The following is a 21052-nucleotide window of genomic DNA, read 5'->3' as shown; positions in this document are numbered from 1 at the left end:
AGAACCAGAACTAAACAGGGAGAAGCAGCATTTAGCTTCTATGCACCACACATCTGGAACAAACCTCCAGAAAACTGCTGAACCACTGAGTTCCTTTAAAATAGTACTAGAAACCCACCTGTTTAGAATTGTTTTTGAAGAATAATAAGTGAATTATTGATCAATATATCTGATGTGTATTGATGATTTTGATGATGGAATTTGACAAAATGTAGCATTTTTTGTTCGTTTCACATCTGATGATTGCTTGACGTCTTTATGGTGAAAAGTAGTGATGTTACGTGATGAGCCGAGGCTTCGAGGCGTGTGTCGAGTAATGGAGGGGCGTTTCCGCTTGCTCTTCGACTGGTTTTTGAAACTCCAGTCTGCAGCTCTGAAATGTCTCTGGTCCAACACACCTGAATCAAACGGCTGAATAACCTCCTCAGCATGCAGACAATCTGCTGCTAATTACCTAATTATTTGAATCAGGTTTGTTCAAGCAGAGACACAACAACACCTTGGAGGACGGAGGACTCTGGGCTTTAAGGTTCAGAGTTTGAGATCTGTGCTGTAGACTAATCTGAGGTTGTGTATGGTTTCATGCTGGGGGTAATTTCATCTCTTCATTGACTCCTTTCTTATGTAGATGACTGTGTAACCTCTTCTGTCACAAGCAGCACTTCCAACAATAAGGCCACAGAGGATGACATAATTGAGCTGTTAAGACTTGGAGCCTGGTGGTTCATGTCGTTGTCATGTTCTGAAGGAACTCCGTATGTTGAACTTTGAACATTTCTTTAAACTCAAACTGATTTATTTTTTTTTTTTGTACATGGCAAGGCTCCCCATGTGCTGAGGAACATTTTACTGGTTCAGTACATACAGACAGAAAAAGAGAGACATTGAAAGAGAGGAAATAATATACAGAGAGAGAGGGAGACACAGAGAAAGGAAAAAAGAGAAAATCCTATCCTGTCCCACAGCTATCCTATTTTTAATTTTAATTTTAATTCTAATATTAAGGATACGTGAGTTTTCACCACTTGATTTAACTCGAGTTACCTTGAACTCCAATACCATCATCACACACATCATAAGCAGATTTGATCTGGAATAAACAAGGTATTGATCTAAATTAATTGTTTCCCCCTTCCCCCTTTATTTATTTTTCTGGGATTAATAGTCAATGTTTTTAGACTTTATTATTTCAGGACTTATAATTGGGTTATTTATTTAATTTGAGCTTTTTACTAATGATCTCACTATTATAAATAGGATTGGTTAGTTAGTTTTAAAGTTCTTAATTTTTATATTAGGATTTTTAAGATAGCTGTGGGACAGGATAGGATTTTTTTTTGTATATATATTTCTCTCTATCTCTATCTCTATATATCTCTTTCTCTCTCTCTTTGTCTCTTTTTTTCTTCACCTTTTGTGAAGTCATTCCCAAGAGCCATAACAGACAAAAATTCAATTAAAATTGAATTTTAATTCAATCTTCAATCTGTATCTTAACACACGTGTTAAGATACAGCTGGTTGTGATTATACACCTGGCCAGTAGGTGGTTTCGTGTGCACATGAAGCCTCAAGAAATGAACCCTTTCTCGAACCAGTTGGCTCAAGTGGTTCAATGCCTCATGAGGCTTCATCTCACCATCACTAGTGAAAAGCACTTCGAACTGCCTTGTTGCTGAAATGTACTGTGCAGATAATCCTGACTCATTGTAGATGAAAACTGCAAGACTAAACATTTTAAGACTCTAAGAAGAGTAACAAAAGTAAACTGGCCTTCCTTTAGACCAGCGGTGCCAAACTCCAGTCTTTTGGGTTTGCAGCTCTGAAATGTCTCTGGTCCAACACACCTGAATCAAACGGCTGAATAACCTCCTCAGCATGCAGACAATCTGCTGCTAATTACCTAATTATTTGAATCAGGTTTGTTCAAGCAGAGACACAACAACACCTTGGAGGACGGAGGACTCTGGGCTTTAAGGTTCAGAGTTTGAGATCTGTGCTGTAGACTAATCTGAGGTTGTGTATGGTTTCATGCTGGGGGTAATTTCATCTCTTCATTGACTCCTTTCTTATGTAGATGACTGTGTAACCTCTTCTGTCACAAGCAGCACTTCCAACAATAAGGCCACAGAGGATGACATAATTGAGCTGTTAAGACTTGGAGCCTGGTGGTTCATGTCGTTGTCATGTTCTGAAGGAACTCCGTATGTTGAACTTTGAACATTTCTTTAAACTCAAACTGATTTATTTTTTTTTTTTGTACATGGCAAGGCTCCCCATGTGCTGAGGAACATTTTGGTTTCTCTGCGAGTTACTGGTTCAGTAACTCATGAAGGATCCAGTTTGAATAGAAAGATGAATTTACATTAACAGCCTTTTACGTACAAAGCTTTGACATGTGGAACTCCTTATGTCCCTCCAGACAGAATTGGGCACTAACTAGTTACATTGACTCAATTTACTTGTGTAACTTTTTTGGAAAAATTTACTTTCAGGAGTATTTTACTATGCTGTACTTTTTACTTTTACTTGAGTAATTTTATTATAATGTATCGCTAATATTTCTGAATTCTGGAGTGTTTCTAGAGTGTTTTAACCCAAAACATTTACCGGACACACACACACGCCCACACACACACACACACACACACAGACACTTGCAGTTTTTGTTAAAGTTTCATTAGTTTTCTTCATTGAAATAAACTGATTTGGACAAATTTTCTTTTGCCTGATTTTATTTTTTTAAACTCATATGATATATTGTCATTTAGAATACTGAAATTTCCTCTTAACTTTTCATTTCTGTTCATTTGGTGATGTAATTTTTAAATATTAAATAATTTATCATTTCATCAGTTACTCAGTACTTGAATAGACATTTTACCAAATACTTTGTTACTTACGTATTTGAGTAATTTCTTTGTTGGCTACTTTTTACTTTCACTTGAGTAAAGGTTTGCTGAAGTACTGACACTCTTACTTGATTAAAGTTGTTGGGCACTCTGCCAAACTCTGCCAACAGGAAATATTTGGATTACAACCAAAGTATGACCAGCCAGGTGGTTGACTTGTAATTTAAAACATTTATTCAACGGTTTCATTTTATTTTTTTATTTTGCTGCTTGGTCATAATCAGTGACATGTTCTTACTCTAAATTGTATTTACATACTGTAATTTTCTTGATCTGATGGTTTCAAAGGAACGTCTAGGAGCAAACGATGCAGATCATCTTAGATTACACATATTCAGAGTTGATACTGGACACAAATAAACTAATACATGAAATAAAAGCATGAATTATGCTCCCTTCATGCATCTAACAGATTGTGACCTTAAGATAAAGTAGACTGGGGTTATGCAGCAGGAAATGAAGCCATTGTCCTTACCATTCTGAAGCACAGCAGCAGGAGTGACTCTCAATGAATAGAAAAAAGCAAAATAAAGGTTTTTGAGTGGCCGAGTCAGAGTAGCCTTTGATTTTAATTGAGATACTGCAACATGACCTTAAAACAGGATGTAGGACTTTCAGTGCATTTGATTTAAAACCATTCTGCAAAGAGGGCTGCTCTGAAATTCTCACACAAGCTAAGGATGTAAAAGACTCTGGCCAGTCTTTTACATCCTGCATCAAGTTGTGAAAACTTCAAGCATGAAGTTTTCACAACTTCATGCTTGAAGTTGTGAAAACGCCCTGAGGTTTCCGTCTGGTTTATGTCTGCTGATCAGACATTCAGACTGCCTGAGCTGATCCCTGATGTTCAAAGGAAAGCTCACTGCTGCTCACCTTATGTCTGAAGGGCAGGCCTGTCGCAATAAATCACTTAATTACATGAAAAATGAATCAGTCATTTCCATTTACACGATTTATCATTTATCTCTTTTCTTTCTGTCAGAAACTGGATGATAAAAAGTCTTCAGTTTGGTGCTTTGGTCTCAACTAGCTCTTTGTTTAAAGGACAACTTTGTTAACAGAGATTCATGACTCTTTTTTATCACACTGACACACTGAATTCTGGATTTTTATCGACTGTTAGCCATAATCATCAACATTTCAAGAAATAAAAGTTTGAAATATTTTCTGTGTGATAAATAGACTTATGTATATGTATACATATATGTTATAATATATGCATACAAAATATAATATATTTTTATAGTATATAAAAGGTGTTTATGTACCTATACAGTCGAACTTTATTTTGTGGTAGAAGGTTTTTTGTAATCAATAATTTACTCATCCTAATTTATCTGTTGTTTTAAAACCACTGCTGACTGAACTATTTTGAATATGGCATGTTTATTATTTACTTGAAACTGTCTCCATTTGTGTTTAGATCATTTATAAATATGAGAGAAGTCATGCATGAGCAGCATGTTTAGAAAAGTGCTCATGTGTGAAATTAAGATCTGTTCATTCCTAAACTGCTGTTAGGAGAGTTCAGTGTTTCTGCTGAACTTACATTAAATGTAAATTCAGCAACCCATGAACATTGGTCATTTACACATTTTAACCTCAGTTAGTTTAATGTGGTGTAAATGGAAACAAGAAACTAATATTCTACTGCATTAAATCTTATGAAGTATGCAGTTGTAGTTTATGCAGTTTATGCATGAAAAGCTACATTAGTGGAAAACTTGCATAATGTTTTACAAAGTGCTTAAAATCAATTTAAGTTCGGAAAGAAATTCGACTCAAAAGGATTGTAAATGGATACAGCAATTTATGAGAAGATTTTCACAACCACTGTTGTTTCACTTGGGTCCGAATCAGTCGGTGAGTTTTAGGTTTGTAACATTTTGTGTTGCTATGGTTACTTTTCTGACAGAGAGACCTCTAAACAAACCAAAAGCTGCCTTTACATTACGCGTGAGAACGTCCAGTCTGTTTGTTGGTCAGATTTGTTCGGGTCAGTACCAAATGTCTAAACAGGAAACTGATGCTGAGAATTTAATTATGTCTTTAGTATTTCTCTGTACTATTTCAGGCAAAATGATCTGAGAAGTACACAAAAGGATTCGGAGAAGATGTCTTGACTTTGTGCTTTGCGGAAAAAACCCACTGTCATTGTTTATTAATGAACGGTTGTTAATCAAAATTAATTCACAATTTAACAAAGCAGCCAATAAGTCAACACAGTTTGTTTGTATAGCTTATTCCTCTCTGTGAAAAAGGATTATGTTGATTTACTTTGGTTCTGTGTCTGATACTATAATATATTCCATGACCTGAAACATTTTGGTGACAAACAGTTGAAGAAATCTATAGTACACAACCAGACGGCACAAAGAGAGCCCTGGATACACAGACCTGCCTGATCTGAATATTGAAACACTCCTCAGTTATTGAGCTCACTGCTCATTAAAAGGGCAATGTCATGTGTTTTCCAAGCACATAGCACATTTTATATTACAATGAAGTAACTATGTTAGCCTCAGTTGTTATAAAAATGTTATATAAAATATAACCCTTCCTTTTCACATGTAAATCATTCACTTATGTTCTCTATATAAAGTAGAATTGCAGTGCTTTGGTCTGAATTCCTGGTTATTGTAGCTCCATAGACTCATTTAACTTTTTTTTGAGGCACATTTAGAGCAACTCATTTTACTCCAATTTTTAAAAAAATGTGAATGTGACATTTCACACCCCGCCCACCTCCAGGTTGCAAAGCATTCCACTCCACCCTGTTTGACCACTTTTGTAGTGCGATAGCAGCGATACAATAATCTACCAGCAGAGAAACCTTTTATTCCCAAGTTTATTAAAGTTGTCAATGGAAGACTTGTCCATCCAACGTTACATGTTGTGGCCAGAATCTGACCCAGAGCAGGACATTGAAGATGACAAAAAAATTTGAATGAATTCATCGCCATGGTTTTATTGTATTTACATCCTCACCATCCATACAAAATACAAACTACGGAGCGTAGTTTAACTGTAGTGTCCATGAATGTCAGATTGCTATTAAAATATTGATGCCAGCACAATATGAATGAAATAAACAAAGCCTCGACATAATTAAGGAGTTAGCTAACGGGAAATGTTGCAGAGTGTATTTGGATCATGTGCTTTCTTAAAAACAGCAACCAAACATGCAGTAGTTATGTCCTCAAGGAGGCAGGTTAAAAACCAGCATCCAGCGCTAATAGATGCAGAAGGCTCAATGCTACTGTTAAACCAACAGTATCGACACATAACAATCATGTCTAAAATAAGTTTTGCTGTCATTTTAGTGTTATTTGGAGCTTACCGCGTCACTGTGTACCTGGTTTGAGTAGAGAGAAGAACTGACCCTCAATCAGAAAAAGTCTTTCAGAAAATCCCTCTTGAAACTGCTGCAGGTTGTTTGCGTCCTTCAGTGTTCTGCTAACGGACTTTTCCCACTGATGAGAAAAATCTAATTTAACCAGACACCTCAAAGAGTCTCTGATGCTGGAAGCCTGGAAGGTGATGTGGGTTAATACACACTAGAACCAAATATTTTCATTTGTCTGATTGCAACATCAGCATAACTTAACTTGGACTACAAAAGTTGCTGCGAGGGAAAAAAATGGTGGATTCAGAAAAATGATTAGATAGAAGTCATGACCTTTTTTAGCACACCAAACACTTTTGAACAGCTTAATGGTTGCCCCGGGAGACTAAAGGATTTCTCAAACATGCAAGAATCAAAGCAACAATCCAACAATGTGTTTTCAATGAGGGAATAACATTAAAAACATGCTAATCTGAAATTTTACATAATACATAATTTTACATAATACTGCGTCAGGTGAAATCAGAATCCTTTCCTTTAGGGTGTCGGTCCTGAGCATTGTTCAGTGCTGTGGTTGTTCCTCCACAATACATGATGTGAAAAATAACACTGCTTCAGTCCAGTGGATAATTAGCCAGTGATGCTGTTTGGATCCCAGTGAAGCCCACTGTGCTGGAGGGCTGGCCAGCATATCAATCTTGTAAGTTAAACAGTGAAAACCGAGGGCTGTTAGTTCACTTGCACCGAACAATGTCCTCTTTCTGGTGGCGGTTCAGAGCCTGAGGCTGTTCTGAACTTATTGACCTTTGTCTAACTGGATCTATTGTCTTTTGTTTAGTTGGTATTCCAGTGACTGTGTGGCACTGACTCACTTTTTCTGTCAATTTACTGCAACACCTGCTGGGAGTAGTTAATTTTCTCTCCTTTGGCAAAAAAAAAAAAAAAGGGCCACAATTAAACACTTTTTTCTTCTATATTAACAAGGCAACAATACAAAAAAACTACTTGGACAGCTTCCAGAAATAAGATAAAAAAGGAAAACACTAAAAGAGTTATTGGTTTTTGGATGGCTTACCCAAAGAAACAGACTAAATACAGGAATTACTCGTATCGACTTTGTGAAGAGGATCCTTTAAGAACTTGAGTTCAGGAACTTTCTTCTTCTCGGTTCGATCGTCATCACGAGGGAAATCAGGGGCATCAGCAGGGCCAGCATGGCGACGCAGAGCAGAGATGGAGACACAGACTGAGCTGCAGCTCTGCTCCTCAGCAGCCTGTTCACATCAATAGAAATGTGTTGGAATATTCCTCCAGAATGACTATCAGTGAGGGTCCAATACGCAAACATATAAAGTTTGCTGTGATTATCTCAGTTCAAACACTTTTTGTCAATACCGATGTGCTCTAACTGTGTTTACTCACCGGCCTACAACTCTCTGCTGTTGCCCACTGAGAGCAAGAGACTGACCGGGAATGTTAATCAGTCTGGGCTTCCTGATCAGACCAGCAGCACAAATTAATGGCCATTAAAAGTTGTTTAATCTGCTTTATAAATAAAATTGTTAGCGTTAAATCTAGCTTGTTGAACAATATTTAGCAGAAAGCTTCCATGTGCGCTGCCACAAGTCTTGCTGAAACATGGCTTGCAGTCTTGTGGTCAACAGTCAGTTGTAATTTTATTGTCTAATGGGAAATTACTTTGCAGCATGTCCACACAAAAAAAAGCATGTACTTTGTAATGAGCTCAACTAACCACGTCTTTGTGGTTCGTTGAGCTGACTCCCAAACTTACCAGCTGGGTGTCGCATACAAAACAGTTTGATGAGAATATGTTTCCTGCTGAGCAACTCAGGACACAGAGTACGCCATGGTCGTTTGTGCGGACATGTCTAGTGAACATCTACTTTGAGTGGAGGCTTTAAGAGTGACTATATCATCCACATATTTTTTAAATGCCTGTTAGCCTCCATACAATAAGAGTCATTGATAGTGGCATATCTAGGCCTGTTTTAGGGGTGCTAAAAATTGTGTACAGCATTGGCTTTATTTATTTGAAGAGCCTTTTGTACTTCAGTACAGACTGTTGCATATGTGCAAAATATTTGGATAAATAATGGGTTAAATTGATCCTGGTCCTTAGCCTTGTTAATTACTCTTGTTGGTCTTTTTTTTAAAGTTTGATTAGTGACTGTTGTGTTGTTTTGTAATTAATTTCCCAAATCTTTCTGGAGTCAATTAAATAAGGTAAAACTAAAGAACAGTGCAGAATGTCAGGCTGTTTCTGTGTGAACAGAAAGGTGTTTGGTACTCAAACTATGATAGAACCACTTCATGAACTGTGAACTGAAATAGTAAAACCCAGACTCATAATTTCTACTTTTCCTTAGATGGACATTCATTCTTGTTTACAGAAAAAGGCCAACAGCCACATAATGGTCAGATAAAAACAAGGTAATGCAATTTCTTAGTATAATTTTCAAATAAAGTTCAGGTTAAGGACTCATTTTCACTAGTCAATAACCTGAACATCTACCTTGATAATAAACTGGTTTTAGGTTTATTAATCCTATGCATTTAGTAAAATGTTCTTCAAATGACTGGAAATGCATAGTTTTGAGTAAATTTTATTTTAATTTCTGGGAGAGCAGACCCCACTAGGACTGTGTGACTCCATAGCTGCTTGTGTCTCATTAATGTTAGCTGATGTTGGCCGGTTTGATGTGGTCTAGAGATTCTATTTCAAACTGAGTTTATACAATTCTGGGAAAAAATGTAAGTTTTTCTGATTTTACTCTTTATAAGTATATGTTTGAGTAAAATTAACATTGTTCTTTTGAATTACTGACAACATGTCTCTTAATTTTGTTTGTGAATGTATGTAAATAAAAAACTGCACCAACGAATATCTTCTCATGGGTCTTGGCCCTGCTGGGGGCTCAGCAGCCCTAAAAGTCAGATCCTAGAGTCGCCCCTGGTCAATTTGGAAAACATAACTGGAGAGAGACAACAACCTTGTTGTGAACAAGTTATACTCTCGTCCACTGAGATCTGTCTGTTAAAAAGTGTAAGATCCACAAGGTTGAAGTCAAGTTTAAACTGGTTAAGGAGCTGATCAGTTAAATGTTATGGCCTAGATACGCCTCTACCAGTTAAATGTTTAAGAAAAGCCAATAAAAGGAGCCAGCTATAGACTTTGGCACCATCCAGGTGACAATACAGGAACCTTTTGCTGCTGGTTCTCTCTTTTAGTAGACAGAATGTGTCACTGAAATTATGATCATCATTAAACATCAAGTAGAATCTGTTCAGTTCACAGGCTGACTGATCATCTGAATGGAAACCAGGGAGATGCGTCCAATTGCAGAGTCTCTGACAGGAGCCAGGCGTGTTTCATGCCCACCCAGAGAAGAATTGAGTTATTACTCCCCAACTTAGCTTTAACTTTATCTTTGTGTTTTAATTTGGCTTTTTTTTTGTTCTTCAGATTGGATCTCCAACCTAGTGTTCTTTTTTTTTTTTTTTTAATTTAGAGACATCCCCTTTATTAAATGTTTTACTCCTATTATTAATCAGCCCCTCAAGAGTTGTGAAAGACCATGATGGAAAAAAAAACTTACTTCATTTTTATTTTTTTTACTTTTGAAGGAATAATAATACCTCGACTAAAGAGGAGAGGCAGTCAGTGTCAGTCTGTTCATCAGTGTTTTCAGACATTTCAACAGTTTACTGAGGGTCAAAGAGCATTTAAGCTTTTATGCACTTTTTATAACCTCAGTCTTCTGACAAGAGATAAACTGTCACAGTTTGAAAGTTGTTCTCTGTGGAAGACATTTATGAACCAAAATATCTCCCTCTTAATGTTTCGAATTTTCTCATACATTCCAATGGGGAAGTTAACAAAAATATAGGAGGTAAACATGGGGCTGCATCTCCAATGACTATTTAATTCAAAAATGTGACATTTCAAAAATAAATTAAATTAATGGAAACAAGGCAATTTCGAAGAAAACATTAGGCACTGATATGAGGTGGGTTTTTTTTGGCTGTGTCGAAGTAGTTCATTTTACAATGGAAACATTTTTTTTTTTGTATTACACGGGTCACATGATCAAATATCAGATTTTGCCGCTGGCGCAAGCCATGAAGAAGAAGATGACAGGAAGTAGCTGAAGGATCATGGTACACCAGGAGGCACTGTGTTTTGGTGAGAAATTACTTTATTCTTTCTTTTTGGGTCTTTTCTTCTTTACCTTCTCCATTATCATCGCCCCCTGAGAGGCTGGTTAAAACTGTAAATCCCTGTAGAGTTTATCAAATGTCGATGTGAAAACCAATGAAGGAAAAATCATGACCCTACAAGAGTTTGGTTTTAGAGCTGAAAAGTCTCAGAATACTTGGCAGTTGCAGTGTTAACAACAGCGTTGCGGTTATGACGAAATTTGATAGCAATAAAACATACGCAACCATTAAACATTCCTTTTCAACTATATAGATTTTTAACTCTCAAGCAACCTGGATTTTTACGTTTTGATAAGATAAAGAGAAAAATTATTCAGATCTGAAAAAAGTGTCTAGAAAGATGAAAATTGGTAAAATAGTAAGTATATGGTTTCACTATATGTACTTACTCAGACGTATAAAAACATTCAAACAAGGAAAGTATTGTGAAACAAATATTACTTGAACTCTACCTAATACTAGCTGAAGGTAAATAGAACAAAGATGCATCTTTGCAACTTTTGGAGAAAAAAAAAACCTTGCAGGAAGGAGACTGACATCGTCTAGAGGCAGTGTTTTCAACTTCTCAAGTCCCACTTTGATAAAAAATATAATCTCAAGACAGAAAGAAATTACTCTTAGTGGAAACAGATCAGAGTGTTAAACCTCCATTCCTATATAGCAGTCATGCATCATCGACACGGCAATAAGGAGTTGCATTTCAAGCGGACCGACGGTATTTAAAACAGATACGGCTGAGATTTGTGAGGGGAGAAACATTCAAAGGGGTCGAATTGGATTGACTGATGTTGCAGACAGAAACATTCAGTTGTGATGAAATTCTGTTTAAAGCTTTGAAATATTTCCAGTGTTTTTAATATGTTGTGCCTCAGAGGGACACAGAGTGATAGCCCCAGTAATCAAAGAGATCCGACAGCAATAAAAAATCAAACGAAATGGCTAAACAAGGACAGGTGGCTGTGAGGAAAGGTGAAACTGAATTCTGCAAAAGCTGGGGACCCACTGCACAATATTTTGCCAAATTGAACAGCCATTTGACAGCCAGGAACACTCTATTTTAAGATGCAGTAGCTGTGGACAGATAGCAAGGTGAGTTGGCACAAACATCTGGTGGTGTGTGTGGAGGTGTGAAGGGAACTGGCCCAACCTCATTTGCATTCAAACAAACATTGACATTCTTTGAGAAATCGGTCTGGAGTCAGAGTGATCTGATTACTGACCCAACCGCAAACCGCTAATGAGCAAACAGAAACTTCTTTCTTGAAAACTTTATGTGTAACTGTAAATCTTTCTAAACATAAACACAAAATACCACTGGACGTAACTTAAACTGTCACCTAAATAATTACAATCACAAAAATAAATATAGAGTAAGCATTTTTCTCTAAAAAAGAAAATCCTTTCAACTTGACAGTAGGATATAAAAAATAATGAGTTCATGGTCAAGGTGTTCAGGTTAAAACAAGGCCATGCCATCAGCCTTTCAACGCCATGCCTGAGTCTTTCTATGATGTGTTTTACACCAACTGTCACAGTATGGTATGAAACAACCATCGAAGAAAATAAAAATAGAGCTGCTTGTGGCTTCTCCCAGTGCTAACACAACCAATCAGAGCCAGGAGGTGGGCAAAGACCCACCTCCTGGCTCTGATTGGTTGTTTTTAGTCAGGAGTGGCGCATTTATTCAGATCTTAAAAGACAGGTAACTCCAGCAAAACCTCACTAGCACTTCAGTTCTTTATACTGGGTGCCAAATTTAACTAAAGTCAAGTCTATGGATTCTTGTTGATTTTGAAATATCAACTAATTTTTATGTCTCATCTCAAGAAGCTTTAGGAGCACCACCTCAAGTTTCTAAACAGATTAGAGAACCGTCCGCTACAGACTTTTAAACCTTTTCTACTATTGTGCCTTCTCAGTGCGGCACAATGTGGTTCTGTGTTTAAAAGGGTTTCCCACTGGTATCAGCTTCATGCTTCCAGCCCCTACTTTAAGACCTGCTTCGAGGACAATGGCAGTCTGAGAGGAAATGTTCAACGTAGCTTCCATGTCCTTCATTGCTGTGTTTGTCATGTACAGACTCCGTCATGCTACTTTTTAGATTTTAAGCCTTCAGTCGTCTGTCTTCATCCTGAGCTTACACTTGGATTCAGTATCTCATCCTTCATACCAGTGTACTTTCTTTGTACCATGATCATGGAATTAGAAATTAATCTTTCTAAACAAATGCTAAAAACTCTTTACTCAACTGAATTAGAAATAAAGAGACGTGATAAAAGTAAGGAAATTCTAGATGATTTATTATTTTAAATTTTTTTAAATATTTCTTTAAGGGCTTTAATGACTTGGAACAAAAAGTGCAGAGCAGATTAAATCACCTGACACATTATGAAGAGAGATTTCCAACAACAGACTCAAGCTAATTGGCTCATTACTGGGCACAAGTTTCCCTAGCCTTTACACTGTAGTACTAGTGAAAGACGTGTTTTGATTGTACAACATAAGTTCAGACAGAGTCCATAAAGGTCACCTTGCTACAATGAGCTCAGTACAGAGAAAACAATGTGCTAATACAAGATGAGATAATAACTGAGGGAACTGCAGAACTATAATAACAAGTTTGTGGGAGATGTGGGGAGTTCAACAAAAGTCAAATGCAGCATGATAACTGAGTGGGAGACTGAAGTGGAGAAACAATAATAATATCACACTCTGTCCAGAGTTTTGCAAAGTTATGCTATAGTTGGTATTACAAAAGACCAAAGAATCATAAACAACTTCACGAGTAGATAAATGCATTTCAGTTTTTCACCTTCCTGAGGTTCATTCACATGCAAAAAAACACGTTGGTTCTACTAATAAAGTTGTTTTTAGCACTTCACATGTTACTGGAGTCTTTACCTTACAATTTCTAATCATTTCTATGCACCTTGGAATTTATACCAGAAACATTTTGGATTTAAGTTTATTTAACATCAGACTTGGTCTCTTTACTAATTGCTTAAGGTGTGTGTAGCCCAGACTAAATCCATATGTTGGATCACATAGGCAAAAACGTATTCATTACACTTGGTTTACTTATAAAATGAACTGATTCAAAATAATATCGACATGTTTCTCATCTCATCTTTACAGAAGTGGAGTGGACATAAGGAAGAGACACAAAACGCCTGTTTGACGCATCAAAGCATCAAATTGGTCCGTTACATATGTTACAGGCAAACGTCTTTGGTCATGCATCGCAGCCGGATTGGTTCTGGTAAATGATAAATCCCTTACAAACAAGACCTTGATGCTAAATGTCTTCTTCACCTCAAGACACCTGGATTTACTACTTTTAAGAGAAATGTAGCTGAATTTGGGTGATCTAAGCCTCTTCTGGTTAGTATCAGTTTAATTTATTAACAGACTAGGGCAGAAGGCTAAAAATGTTTTAATTGCCAGCAACCATAGTTGACCTACTGGCTCCCGTCCTCTATGCACTTGTCTTCAGGTAACCTACCAACAGTCAGTTCTCAGATTTCCTGAGAGAAATGATGCAGAGGTCTGAAGCTGTCTACATTAGGTGGGATGTGTCCCAGTGGATGTTTGCAGAGTCTGAGCTTAAGTAGCGTTTGTGGCATCAGCAATGATGGCGTCCGAACACAGAATGCTACCTTGAGAGTCCAGGCCCTCTGAACGAAGCAAAGTGTAGGATAAGGGACTGGTTTTTATCAGGCTTGACTAAATGAGAAAATGTTTGAGTGAAGGAGACGCATGTAGAGACTGAACTATTTGTTCAACAGTAAGAGTTTCTCTGACAAGGAGACTGTTTAGATTCAACACAGAAACACTGAGGAACCAGAATCGATCATGCAGAATCCTGGATAAAGAGGTTCTGTGAATGTGGTCTGGAAGGTGTCAAGGTGGATCAGTGAGTTCGAGGAGACGCTGTAGAATGACAGAATACCAGCAGGACAGTCCACAAACACCGCCACTCTGTTAGAGACAACGGAGGAGGAGATAACCGTTTCTTTGTTTTTGTGCCAGACAGAGTAATCTTTATCATAGCATTTCAAACTCCAGGACCAATCATTCCATCCAAATACAGTGCCATCTGTATATCCTTTCCTCTCGATTTCTCTGTAACTCACTGATATAAAAACTGCTCCCCTCCACTCTATCTCCCAGTAATGGCAACCAGTCAGACCATTACTGCACAGCAGCTGAGCCCAGTCATCAAATCTGTCTGGATGATCAGGATATGACTGAAGGTCCTTTTCACGTGTCACCTTCCTGTTGTCTTCAGACAGTTTGAGCTCTCTGTTTGCTGTGTTTGTGTCGATGGTGAGTTGACAGGAATCTGATGGGGAGGACAAACACAATCCAGCTGCAGCTCTTCAACATTTACTAACACCTTGATGATGACTCCTGAATGATAGTTTGAAGATGGTTGAATGTGAACTGCTTTGTTGCCATGAATCAAATGAAAAACACACTTACACTTCCTCAGACCTGGTTTCAACCATCGGACTCCATCAGGCTTCCTGAAAGGAGGAGGAAGGTCAGACCAGAAGTTCCTTTCAGCAAATAAACATGGACATTATAATAATTCAATTCACTTTACTTTATTAGGTCCCCAAAGGACAATTCATTTACAGTAAGTAGTGATGGCTGCCAACAAATTCACAAAGTGAATTGAATTAATAAAAGGAAGATAAGAAGATCCATTTGAGATGCATGTTAAACATAAAGTAATAAATACATATTTGGATATTAAACCGAGTGTGTAGAGCATAAGTGGAATCTACAGAGACTTTTTGGCTGTGGATACTAAGCTGGAATTGAATAGGCCCAGAATGTCATTCAGTTGTGTCCCTTTGATTTTTCTGCAGTTTTTGGTAATAAGCGGTAACAGTTTTTTTAAAAATTCTACAAACCAAACCAGCAAAGAAAAGGGAAAGTGAGGACAGATTTAGTAAAACAATTTCAGAAAAACGCAATCGACATTCAAGCTCCTGAACTTCCGGAGGAAATGCATCCTCTGGTGGGCTTTGCTGCAGATTCAGAATTCCTTTCATAAGAAATGTATCAATATAACCTCATGATAAAGGCCCATTCCTAGCATTTAATAGGAATTACCAGAAAATGCCCAATTTAGCATTAGAGCTGTTTTAAATGTATGAACAGAGAATATCGTTCCTCCATAAAACCCAGAAGAAAGATTTTGATGAATCCTCACCTGAATATCTCCAGTGTACAGTTTGAACCGGTCAACAACTTCTCCCCAGAATCTCCCAGGTTGTTGTTCTGCAGGTCGATCTCTCTCAGACAGCATGACTGGGAGCTCAGAACGGATGACAGAACTTCGCAAGTTCTCCCTGAGAGTTTACAGGATCCAAGTCTGAGAGGTAAACCAGTCAAAAGAAGAACAGACATGTAACTTGTACATTTATCTTCGTCTCAATCCATGAACGGTCAGGCTGATTGAAGTTTGGAGTTTTGCATTTCCCTTTCGGATCAAACACTGATTACTGATGTGAAAGACCGGAGGACCTGGTGAGGTCATCAAAACTCTTGGTATTGATGATACATTTTTAGACAACCTAATGGGAGAGAGAGAGGATGCAACTGATGGGAGTTTAGCTGCCAACGAACTGACTGACTGCTATGCACCATCGACTTCACCGATTTTCACACTTCAAATCGTAAACTTTGATTTTAACCTCAGTTTCTGATGAACACAGTTTTTAAGGAAGGAAAAAACTGAACATTTTCCTACTTTCTTCAAAGTTATAGATTGACATATACTAGTAGGATTACTGTCCCCAGATACAGATTTGCAAAAGCCTAGATGACGATGATGTCATAGTTTTGTGAACTTCTGATAGGCTAATTGTCTACATCTGACTTGGATGGCAATATTAGCAAACTAGCCATCATGTTTTGTATGAGCTCTTCTAACAATGCTTGCAGATCTCCACCAAAGAGTGACAAGGAGACCAGCTGCAGGACTGTGGGTTTCTGTGCACCTACAATTCATCAGGCTAATCACATCCTGCTTAAAAAGAACTAGTGTACCAGTAATTAGATACTTGCGTACTATCCACTGTGGTTTTTCATGGTGCTTGTCTGGTCTCAAGCTCATGGTTCCTCTTGGATTCACTCCTGCCAGATCAAAACCTGAGAGAAACCCTGCTTCTCAGTTCCTTGACTGATAACCTAAAGCTCCTTCCTATCCACACTGCATGTTCTCATTCATCTTCATCATAAGCAATTTATTCTGTATAACTTCCAGTGTTCCTGCAATAGTTTGTGTGTTAGGTACAGACCTCCTGGTTCCCCACGTCGCCTTCCGTCCCCGGACAACCACCACTGCACATTTCCTATTTTAACTAAACTTAATTTTACTGATTTAATTTCTCCTGAGAGTGGGTCCAAAATCTAAACAAAATTATGACAGGTGGCATCTGTGAATGTATTTTAACACCTCTTAACCAGAGGTGACATCATAAAAGAAATTGAAGATTTACAGATGTGAATTCTGAACCTTCATCAATCAAGGTGGTTATGGCCAACCAACCAGATATTTAGATCATAGACAAGTAGCAGAACTCTACTGTTGTGATCCATGTGGTCATCCCAAATGATGGAAACATCAAGAATGAACACCAAAAAGTGGAGAAATACCAAGGACTCAGGGAAAAGCTAGAATGAGAATGGCAGGTGTAGTGTCCGTAGTAATCGGAGCACTCAGGACAGTGACTCCAACACTGGAAAGATGTCAAATGTAAACCTGGAGAAACATCTGATATCCAGTCCAGAAGAGCTCAGTTCAAGCAACAGCTAAGATACTAAGAAGAAGTCTCAAGGGCTCTGGTGGAGGACCGACCAATAGATGAAGTGCCACCCACCCTCTAACCTCAATTCACTCCTTAATCCTAAACCTAACCAAGAAACGACACCTCTTCCTGTGAAACTTGGGTCCTTACGTAGTATTAGAAAAATGATGCTTACATTGTAGCAGGAGAGAATGCAGAAAGGAAGGAAACAGACCTGAGAGTTTCCAGCTTGCAGTGCGGACTTTTCAATCCAGAAGACAGCAGCTCCACTCCTGAATCCTGCAGGTTGTTGTTACTCAGGTCCACTTCTGTCAGCTTAGAGGACAGAGAGCTGAGAACTGAGGCCAGAGCTTCACAGCTTCTCTCTGAGAGGTTACAGTCCTTCAATCTGAAGAGACGGAGAAAAACAATTACTGAGAAAAATGAGATGGCATGAAGCAAAAGCAAAAAATGTATTTACCAAGACTGAAAAAAAACTCTTTAATAAGAAAGAGTCAAACTTAAGAGCAGAGGAATGCATGTCAAAACCCTAAAACTGAACAAAACGGGATTTCAAATACTTTCATGTGGAAAAATGGAATTTTGAATGATGATTTAATCGGTAAAGATTGAGTTGCAAATGCGACTTGATAGGTTTTTTTTGTGAAAATCCCCACAGATGTTTGCAAACAGTGGGACACTAAATGATGTATTCACATAATATTCCAGACTGAACCAAATGATATGATGTGAATAGTTACTTGTCTTTCAACCACTGAGTCATGAATAGAGAAATAAAAATGATAGAAACAGTAGGGAAGTAATTATTAAAGGAAAGAACAAACAGTAAAATTCCATTAATACAAATTCTATTGTTTTTGGATAATAAATACATTTTCTGATGTAGGACATTTGCTCTTCATTACATAATTTCTGTAGCCATGTGACAATGTAGGGCAACAGCAGCTCAGGAAGTAAGGCCAAGAGTAGCTGTGGCTGCAATGTAGTTTACTACTATTAATGTGTGCAGGAATGACTCAATGTTGTATAAAGTGCTATCCAAGTACAGGACATTTACCAACCCTTGAAGCACTTTTGGGATCAAAATGGTTTATTTAGTTTTAATTTCTTTACTTTTTGAAACAGATAGAGATCAGAGATTCCTCACACAACTTTTGTTCCACTTTTATGAGGGGAAACATTTTGGTAGAAGACATCTACCAAAATGTCTAAATTTTGACATTCTAGCATAATGTTTAGTTCCACATAAAACAGACTCAGTGCTGGCCTTAGGATGAATGGTACCTGTAGCAGATGAATTCTCCCATTTGTTAAAATGGTACGGATTCATGTCACACATAAACGTTCAAGTATAAAAACATCTCACTCAGACACATGGCCATGCTTAGTACAAGTCAGAAATCAGAATAACAATGTGGAAACAGAGTGGAACGGGTCTCCTCCACTCTGACTATTGGTGACGATCCTTGCAGTGCAGACGACTGTCAGACTGACTGCAGTGCTCAAGGCAGCTCTCAATGTTCCCCCAGGCCACAGCAGAGCAAACTTTGTAACGTAATGATTTTTCAGGGGCATTTCTTACACTTTAACAACTTTGTTATTGAACACATTCTGAGAAAAGTGACAATTAAACATTAACATTTATGTTTTCTAAAATGTCTTTAGCCATTGCACAGAATCACTGGTCACTCTTTTCTGTTTTTAGCTCCTGATCAAAAGCCAGTACCGACTTACTGAACTTTGTTTGAAACTTTGACCACTGGTATCAGTCTGAGAAGAGCCTCCTCTGAAGCATTGTATTTCTTTAGGTCAAAAACCTCCAGATCTTCATCTGATGACAGTAAAATGAAACCCAGAGCTGACCACTGAGCCGGAGACAGTTCATCTGTGGAGAAACTTTCTGAACTCAAAGACTGTTGGATCTCCTCCACTAGAGAACGATCATTCAGTTCATTCAGACAGTGAAACAGGTTTATGCTTTTCTCTGCAGACACATTCTCACTGATCTTCTTCTTGATGTACTGAACTGTTTCCTGATTGGTCTGTGAGCTACTTCCTGTCTTTGGAAGGAGGCCTTGTAAGAGAGTTTGATTGGTCTCCAGTGAAAGACCCAGGAGGAAGCGGAGGAAAAGGTCAAGGTGTCCATTTGGACTCTTTAAGGCCTGGTCTACAGCACTCTGATGGAGCCTTGTTAGGTTTAACTTAGAAAAAATCCAATTAACAAAATTTCTTAAACTGGATGGTTGGTCTTCCATTAAGTTAATTCTTGAGTTAATGAAGGTCAAATGGACATAAAGAGCAGCCAGAAACTCCTGAACACTCAGATGGACAAAGCAGAACACCTTGTCCTGGTACAGCCCTCTCTCCTCTTTAAAGATCTGTGTGAACACTCCTGAGTACACCGAGGCTGCTCTTATATCGATGCCACACTCTGTCAGGTCTGATTCATAGAAGATCAGGTTTCCTTTTTGCAACTGATGAAAAGCCAGTTTTGCAAGAGACTCAATTGTCTTCCTGTTCTCTGGACTCCAGTGTGAATCTATTTCAGCTCCTCCATCATACTTGACCTTCTTCAGTTTGGTCTGAACCACCAAAAAGTGGATGTACATCTCAGTCAGGGTGCTGGGCAGCTCTCCTCCCTCGCTGGTCTCCAACACATCCTCCAGAACTGTAGCAGTGATCCAGCAGAAGACTGGGATGTGGCACATGATATGGAGGCTTCGTGATGTCTTTATGTGGTTCATGATCCTGCTGGCCTGATCCACATCTCTGAATCTCTTCTTGAAGTACTCCTCCTTCTGTGGGTCAGTGAAGCCTCTGATCTCTGTCACCATGCCAACACATTGAGGAGGGATTTGATTGGCTGCTGCAGGTCGTGTGGTTATCCAGAGGAGAGCAGAGGGAAGCAGTTTCCCCCTGATGAGGTTTGTCAGCAGAACATCCAGTGAGGTGGACTCTGTAGCGTCAGTCAGGATCTCCTTGCTGTTGAAGTCCAGAGGAAGTCGACTCTCATCCAGGCCATCAAAGATTAACAGAACTTGGAAGTTTTCAAAGCTGAAGATTTCTTTGGTTTCAGTGAAGAAGTGATGAACAAATTCCACCAAGCTGAACTTTTTTTCTTTCAGCACATTCAGCTCTCTGAAAGTGAATGGAAATATGAGCTGGATGTCCTGGTGGGCTTTGTCTTCTGCCCAGTCCAGAGTGAACTTCTGTGTTAAGACTGTTTTCCCGATGCCAGCCACTCCTTTTGTCATCATTGTTCGGAATGGTTCATCTTTTCCAGGTGGGATTTTAAAGAGGTCTTCTTTTCTGATTGTTGTTTCTGGCCTATGAGGCTTCCTGGATGCTGTTTCAATCTGTCTGACCTCATGTTCATCATTGACCTCTCCAGTCCCTCCATCTGTTATGTAGAGCTCTGTGTAGATCTGGTTCAGAAAAGCTGTACTTCCTGCTTTAGCAATCCCCTCAAACACGCACTCAAACCTCTTCTTCAAGGAGGATTTAAGTTCAAGTTGGCACTTCTCCACAGCCCCTGGAATCAAAACAAAAAGAAAAGGGTCGGATCTGTTGTGGTTTCTTGATTATAGTCGGAATATAATTCAGTTTTCAAATGAAATGCATTGACACATATTCAATTTGAAAGTTTCAATTAATTACTTCTCTGTAATTTGTTGATTGTCTTAAATATGATCTACAGCAGTTTCCTCTACTAGAACCACTCGTCTAAAGACTTCA

The 21052-nt window shown here is 38.3% G+C and overlaps 1 protein-coding gene across 1 annotated transcript; it reads right to left on the bottom strand.

The window, feature by feature from the left end:
- Positions 1–7460: 7460 nt before the first annotated feature.
- Positions 7461–20701, bottom strand: LOC122831310 (NLR family CARD domain-containing protein 3-like). The gene is made up of 5 exons (XM_044117403.1): positions 19052–20701; positions 17532–17705; positions 15718–15879; positions 14979–15022; positions 7461–7531 (listed from the first exon to the last, which is right to left on the bottom strand). The coding sequence occupies exons 1-5, from the start codon at positions 20572–20574 to the stop codon at positions 7524–7526; spliced, it is 1911 nt and encodes a 636-aa protein (XP_043973338.1). The 5' UTR covers positions 20575–20701; the 3' UTR covers positions 7461–7523.
- Positions 20702–21052: the final 351 nt, after the last annotated feature.

Source organism: Gambusia affinis, linkage group LG05 (genome assembly GCF_019740435.1).
Source record: "Gambusia affinis linkage group LG05, SWU_Gaff_1.0, whole genome shotgun sequence".
NCBI lineage: Eukaryota > Metazoa > Chordata > Actinopteri > Cyprinodontiformes > Poeciliidae > Gambusia > Gambusia affinis.
Note: the sequence above shows the minus strand (reverse complement) of the source record. Positions and strands in the feature narration are given on the sequence as shown.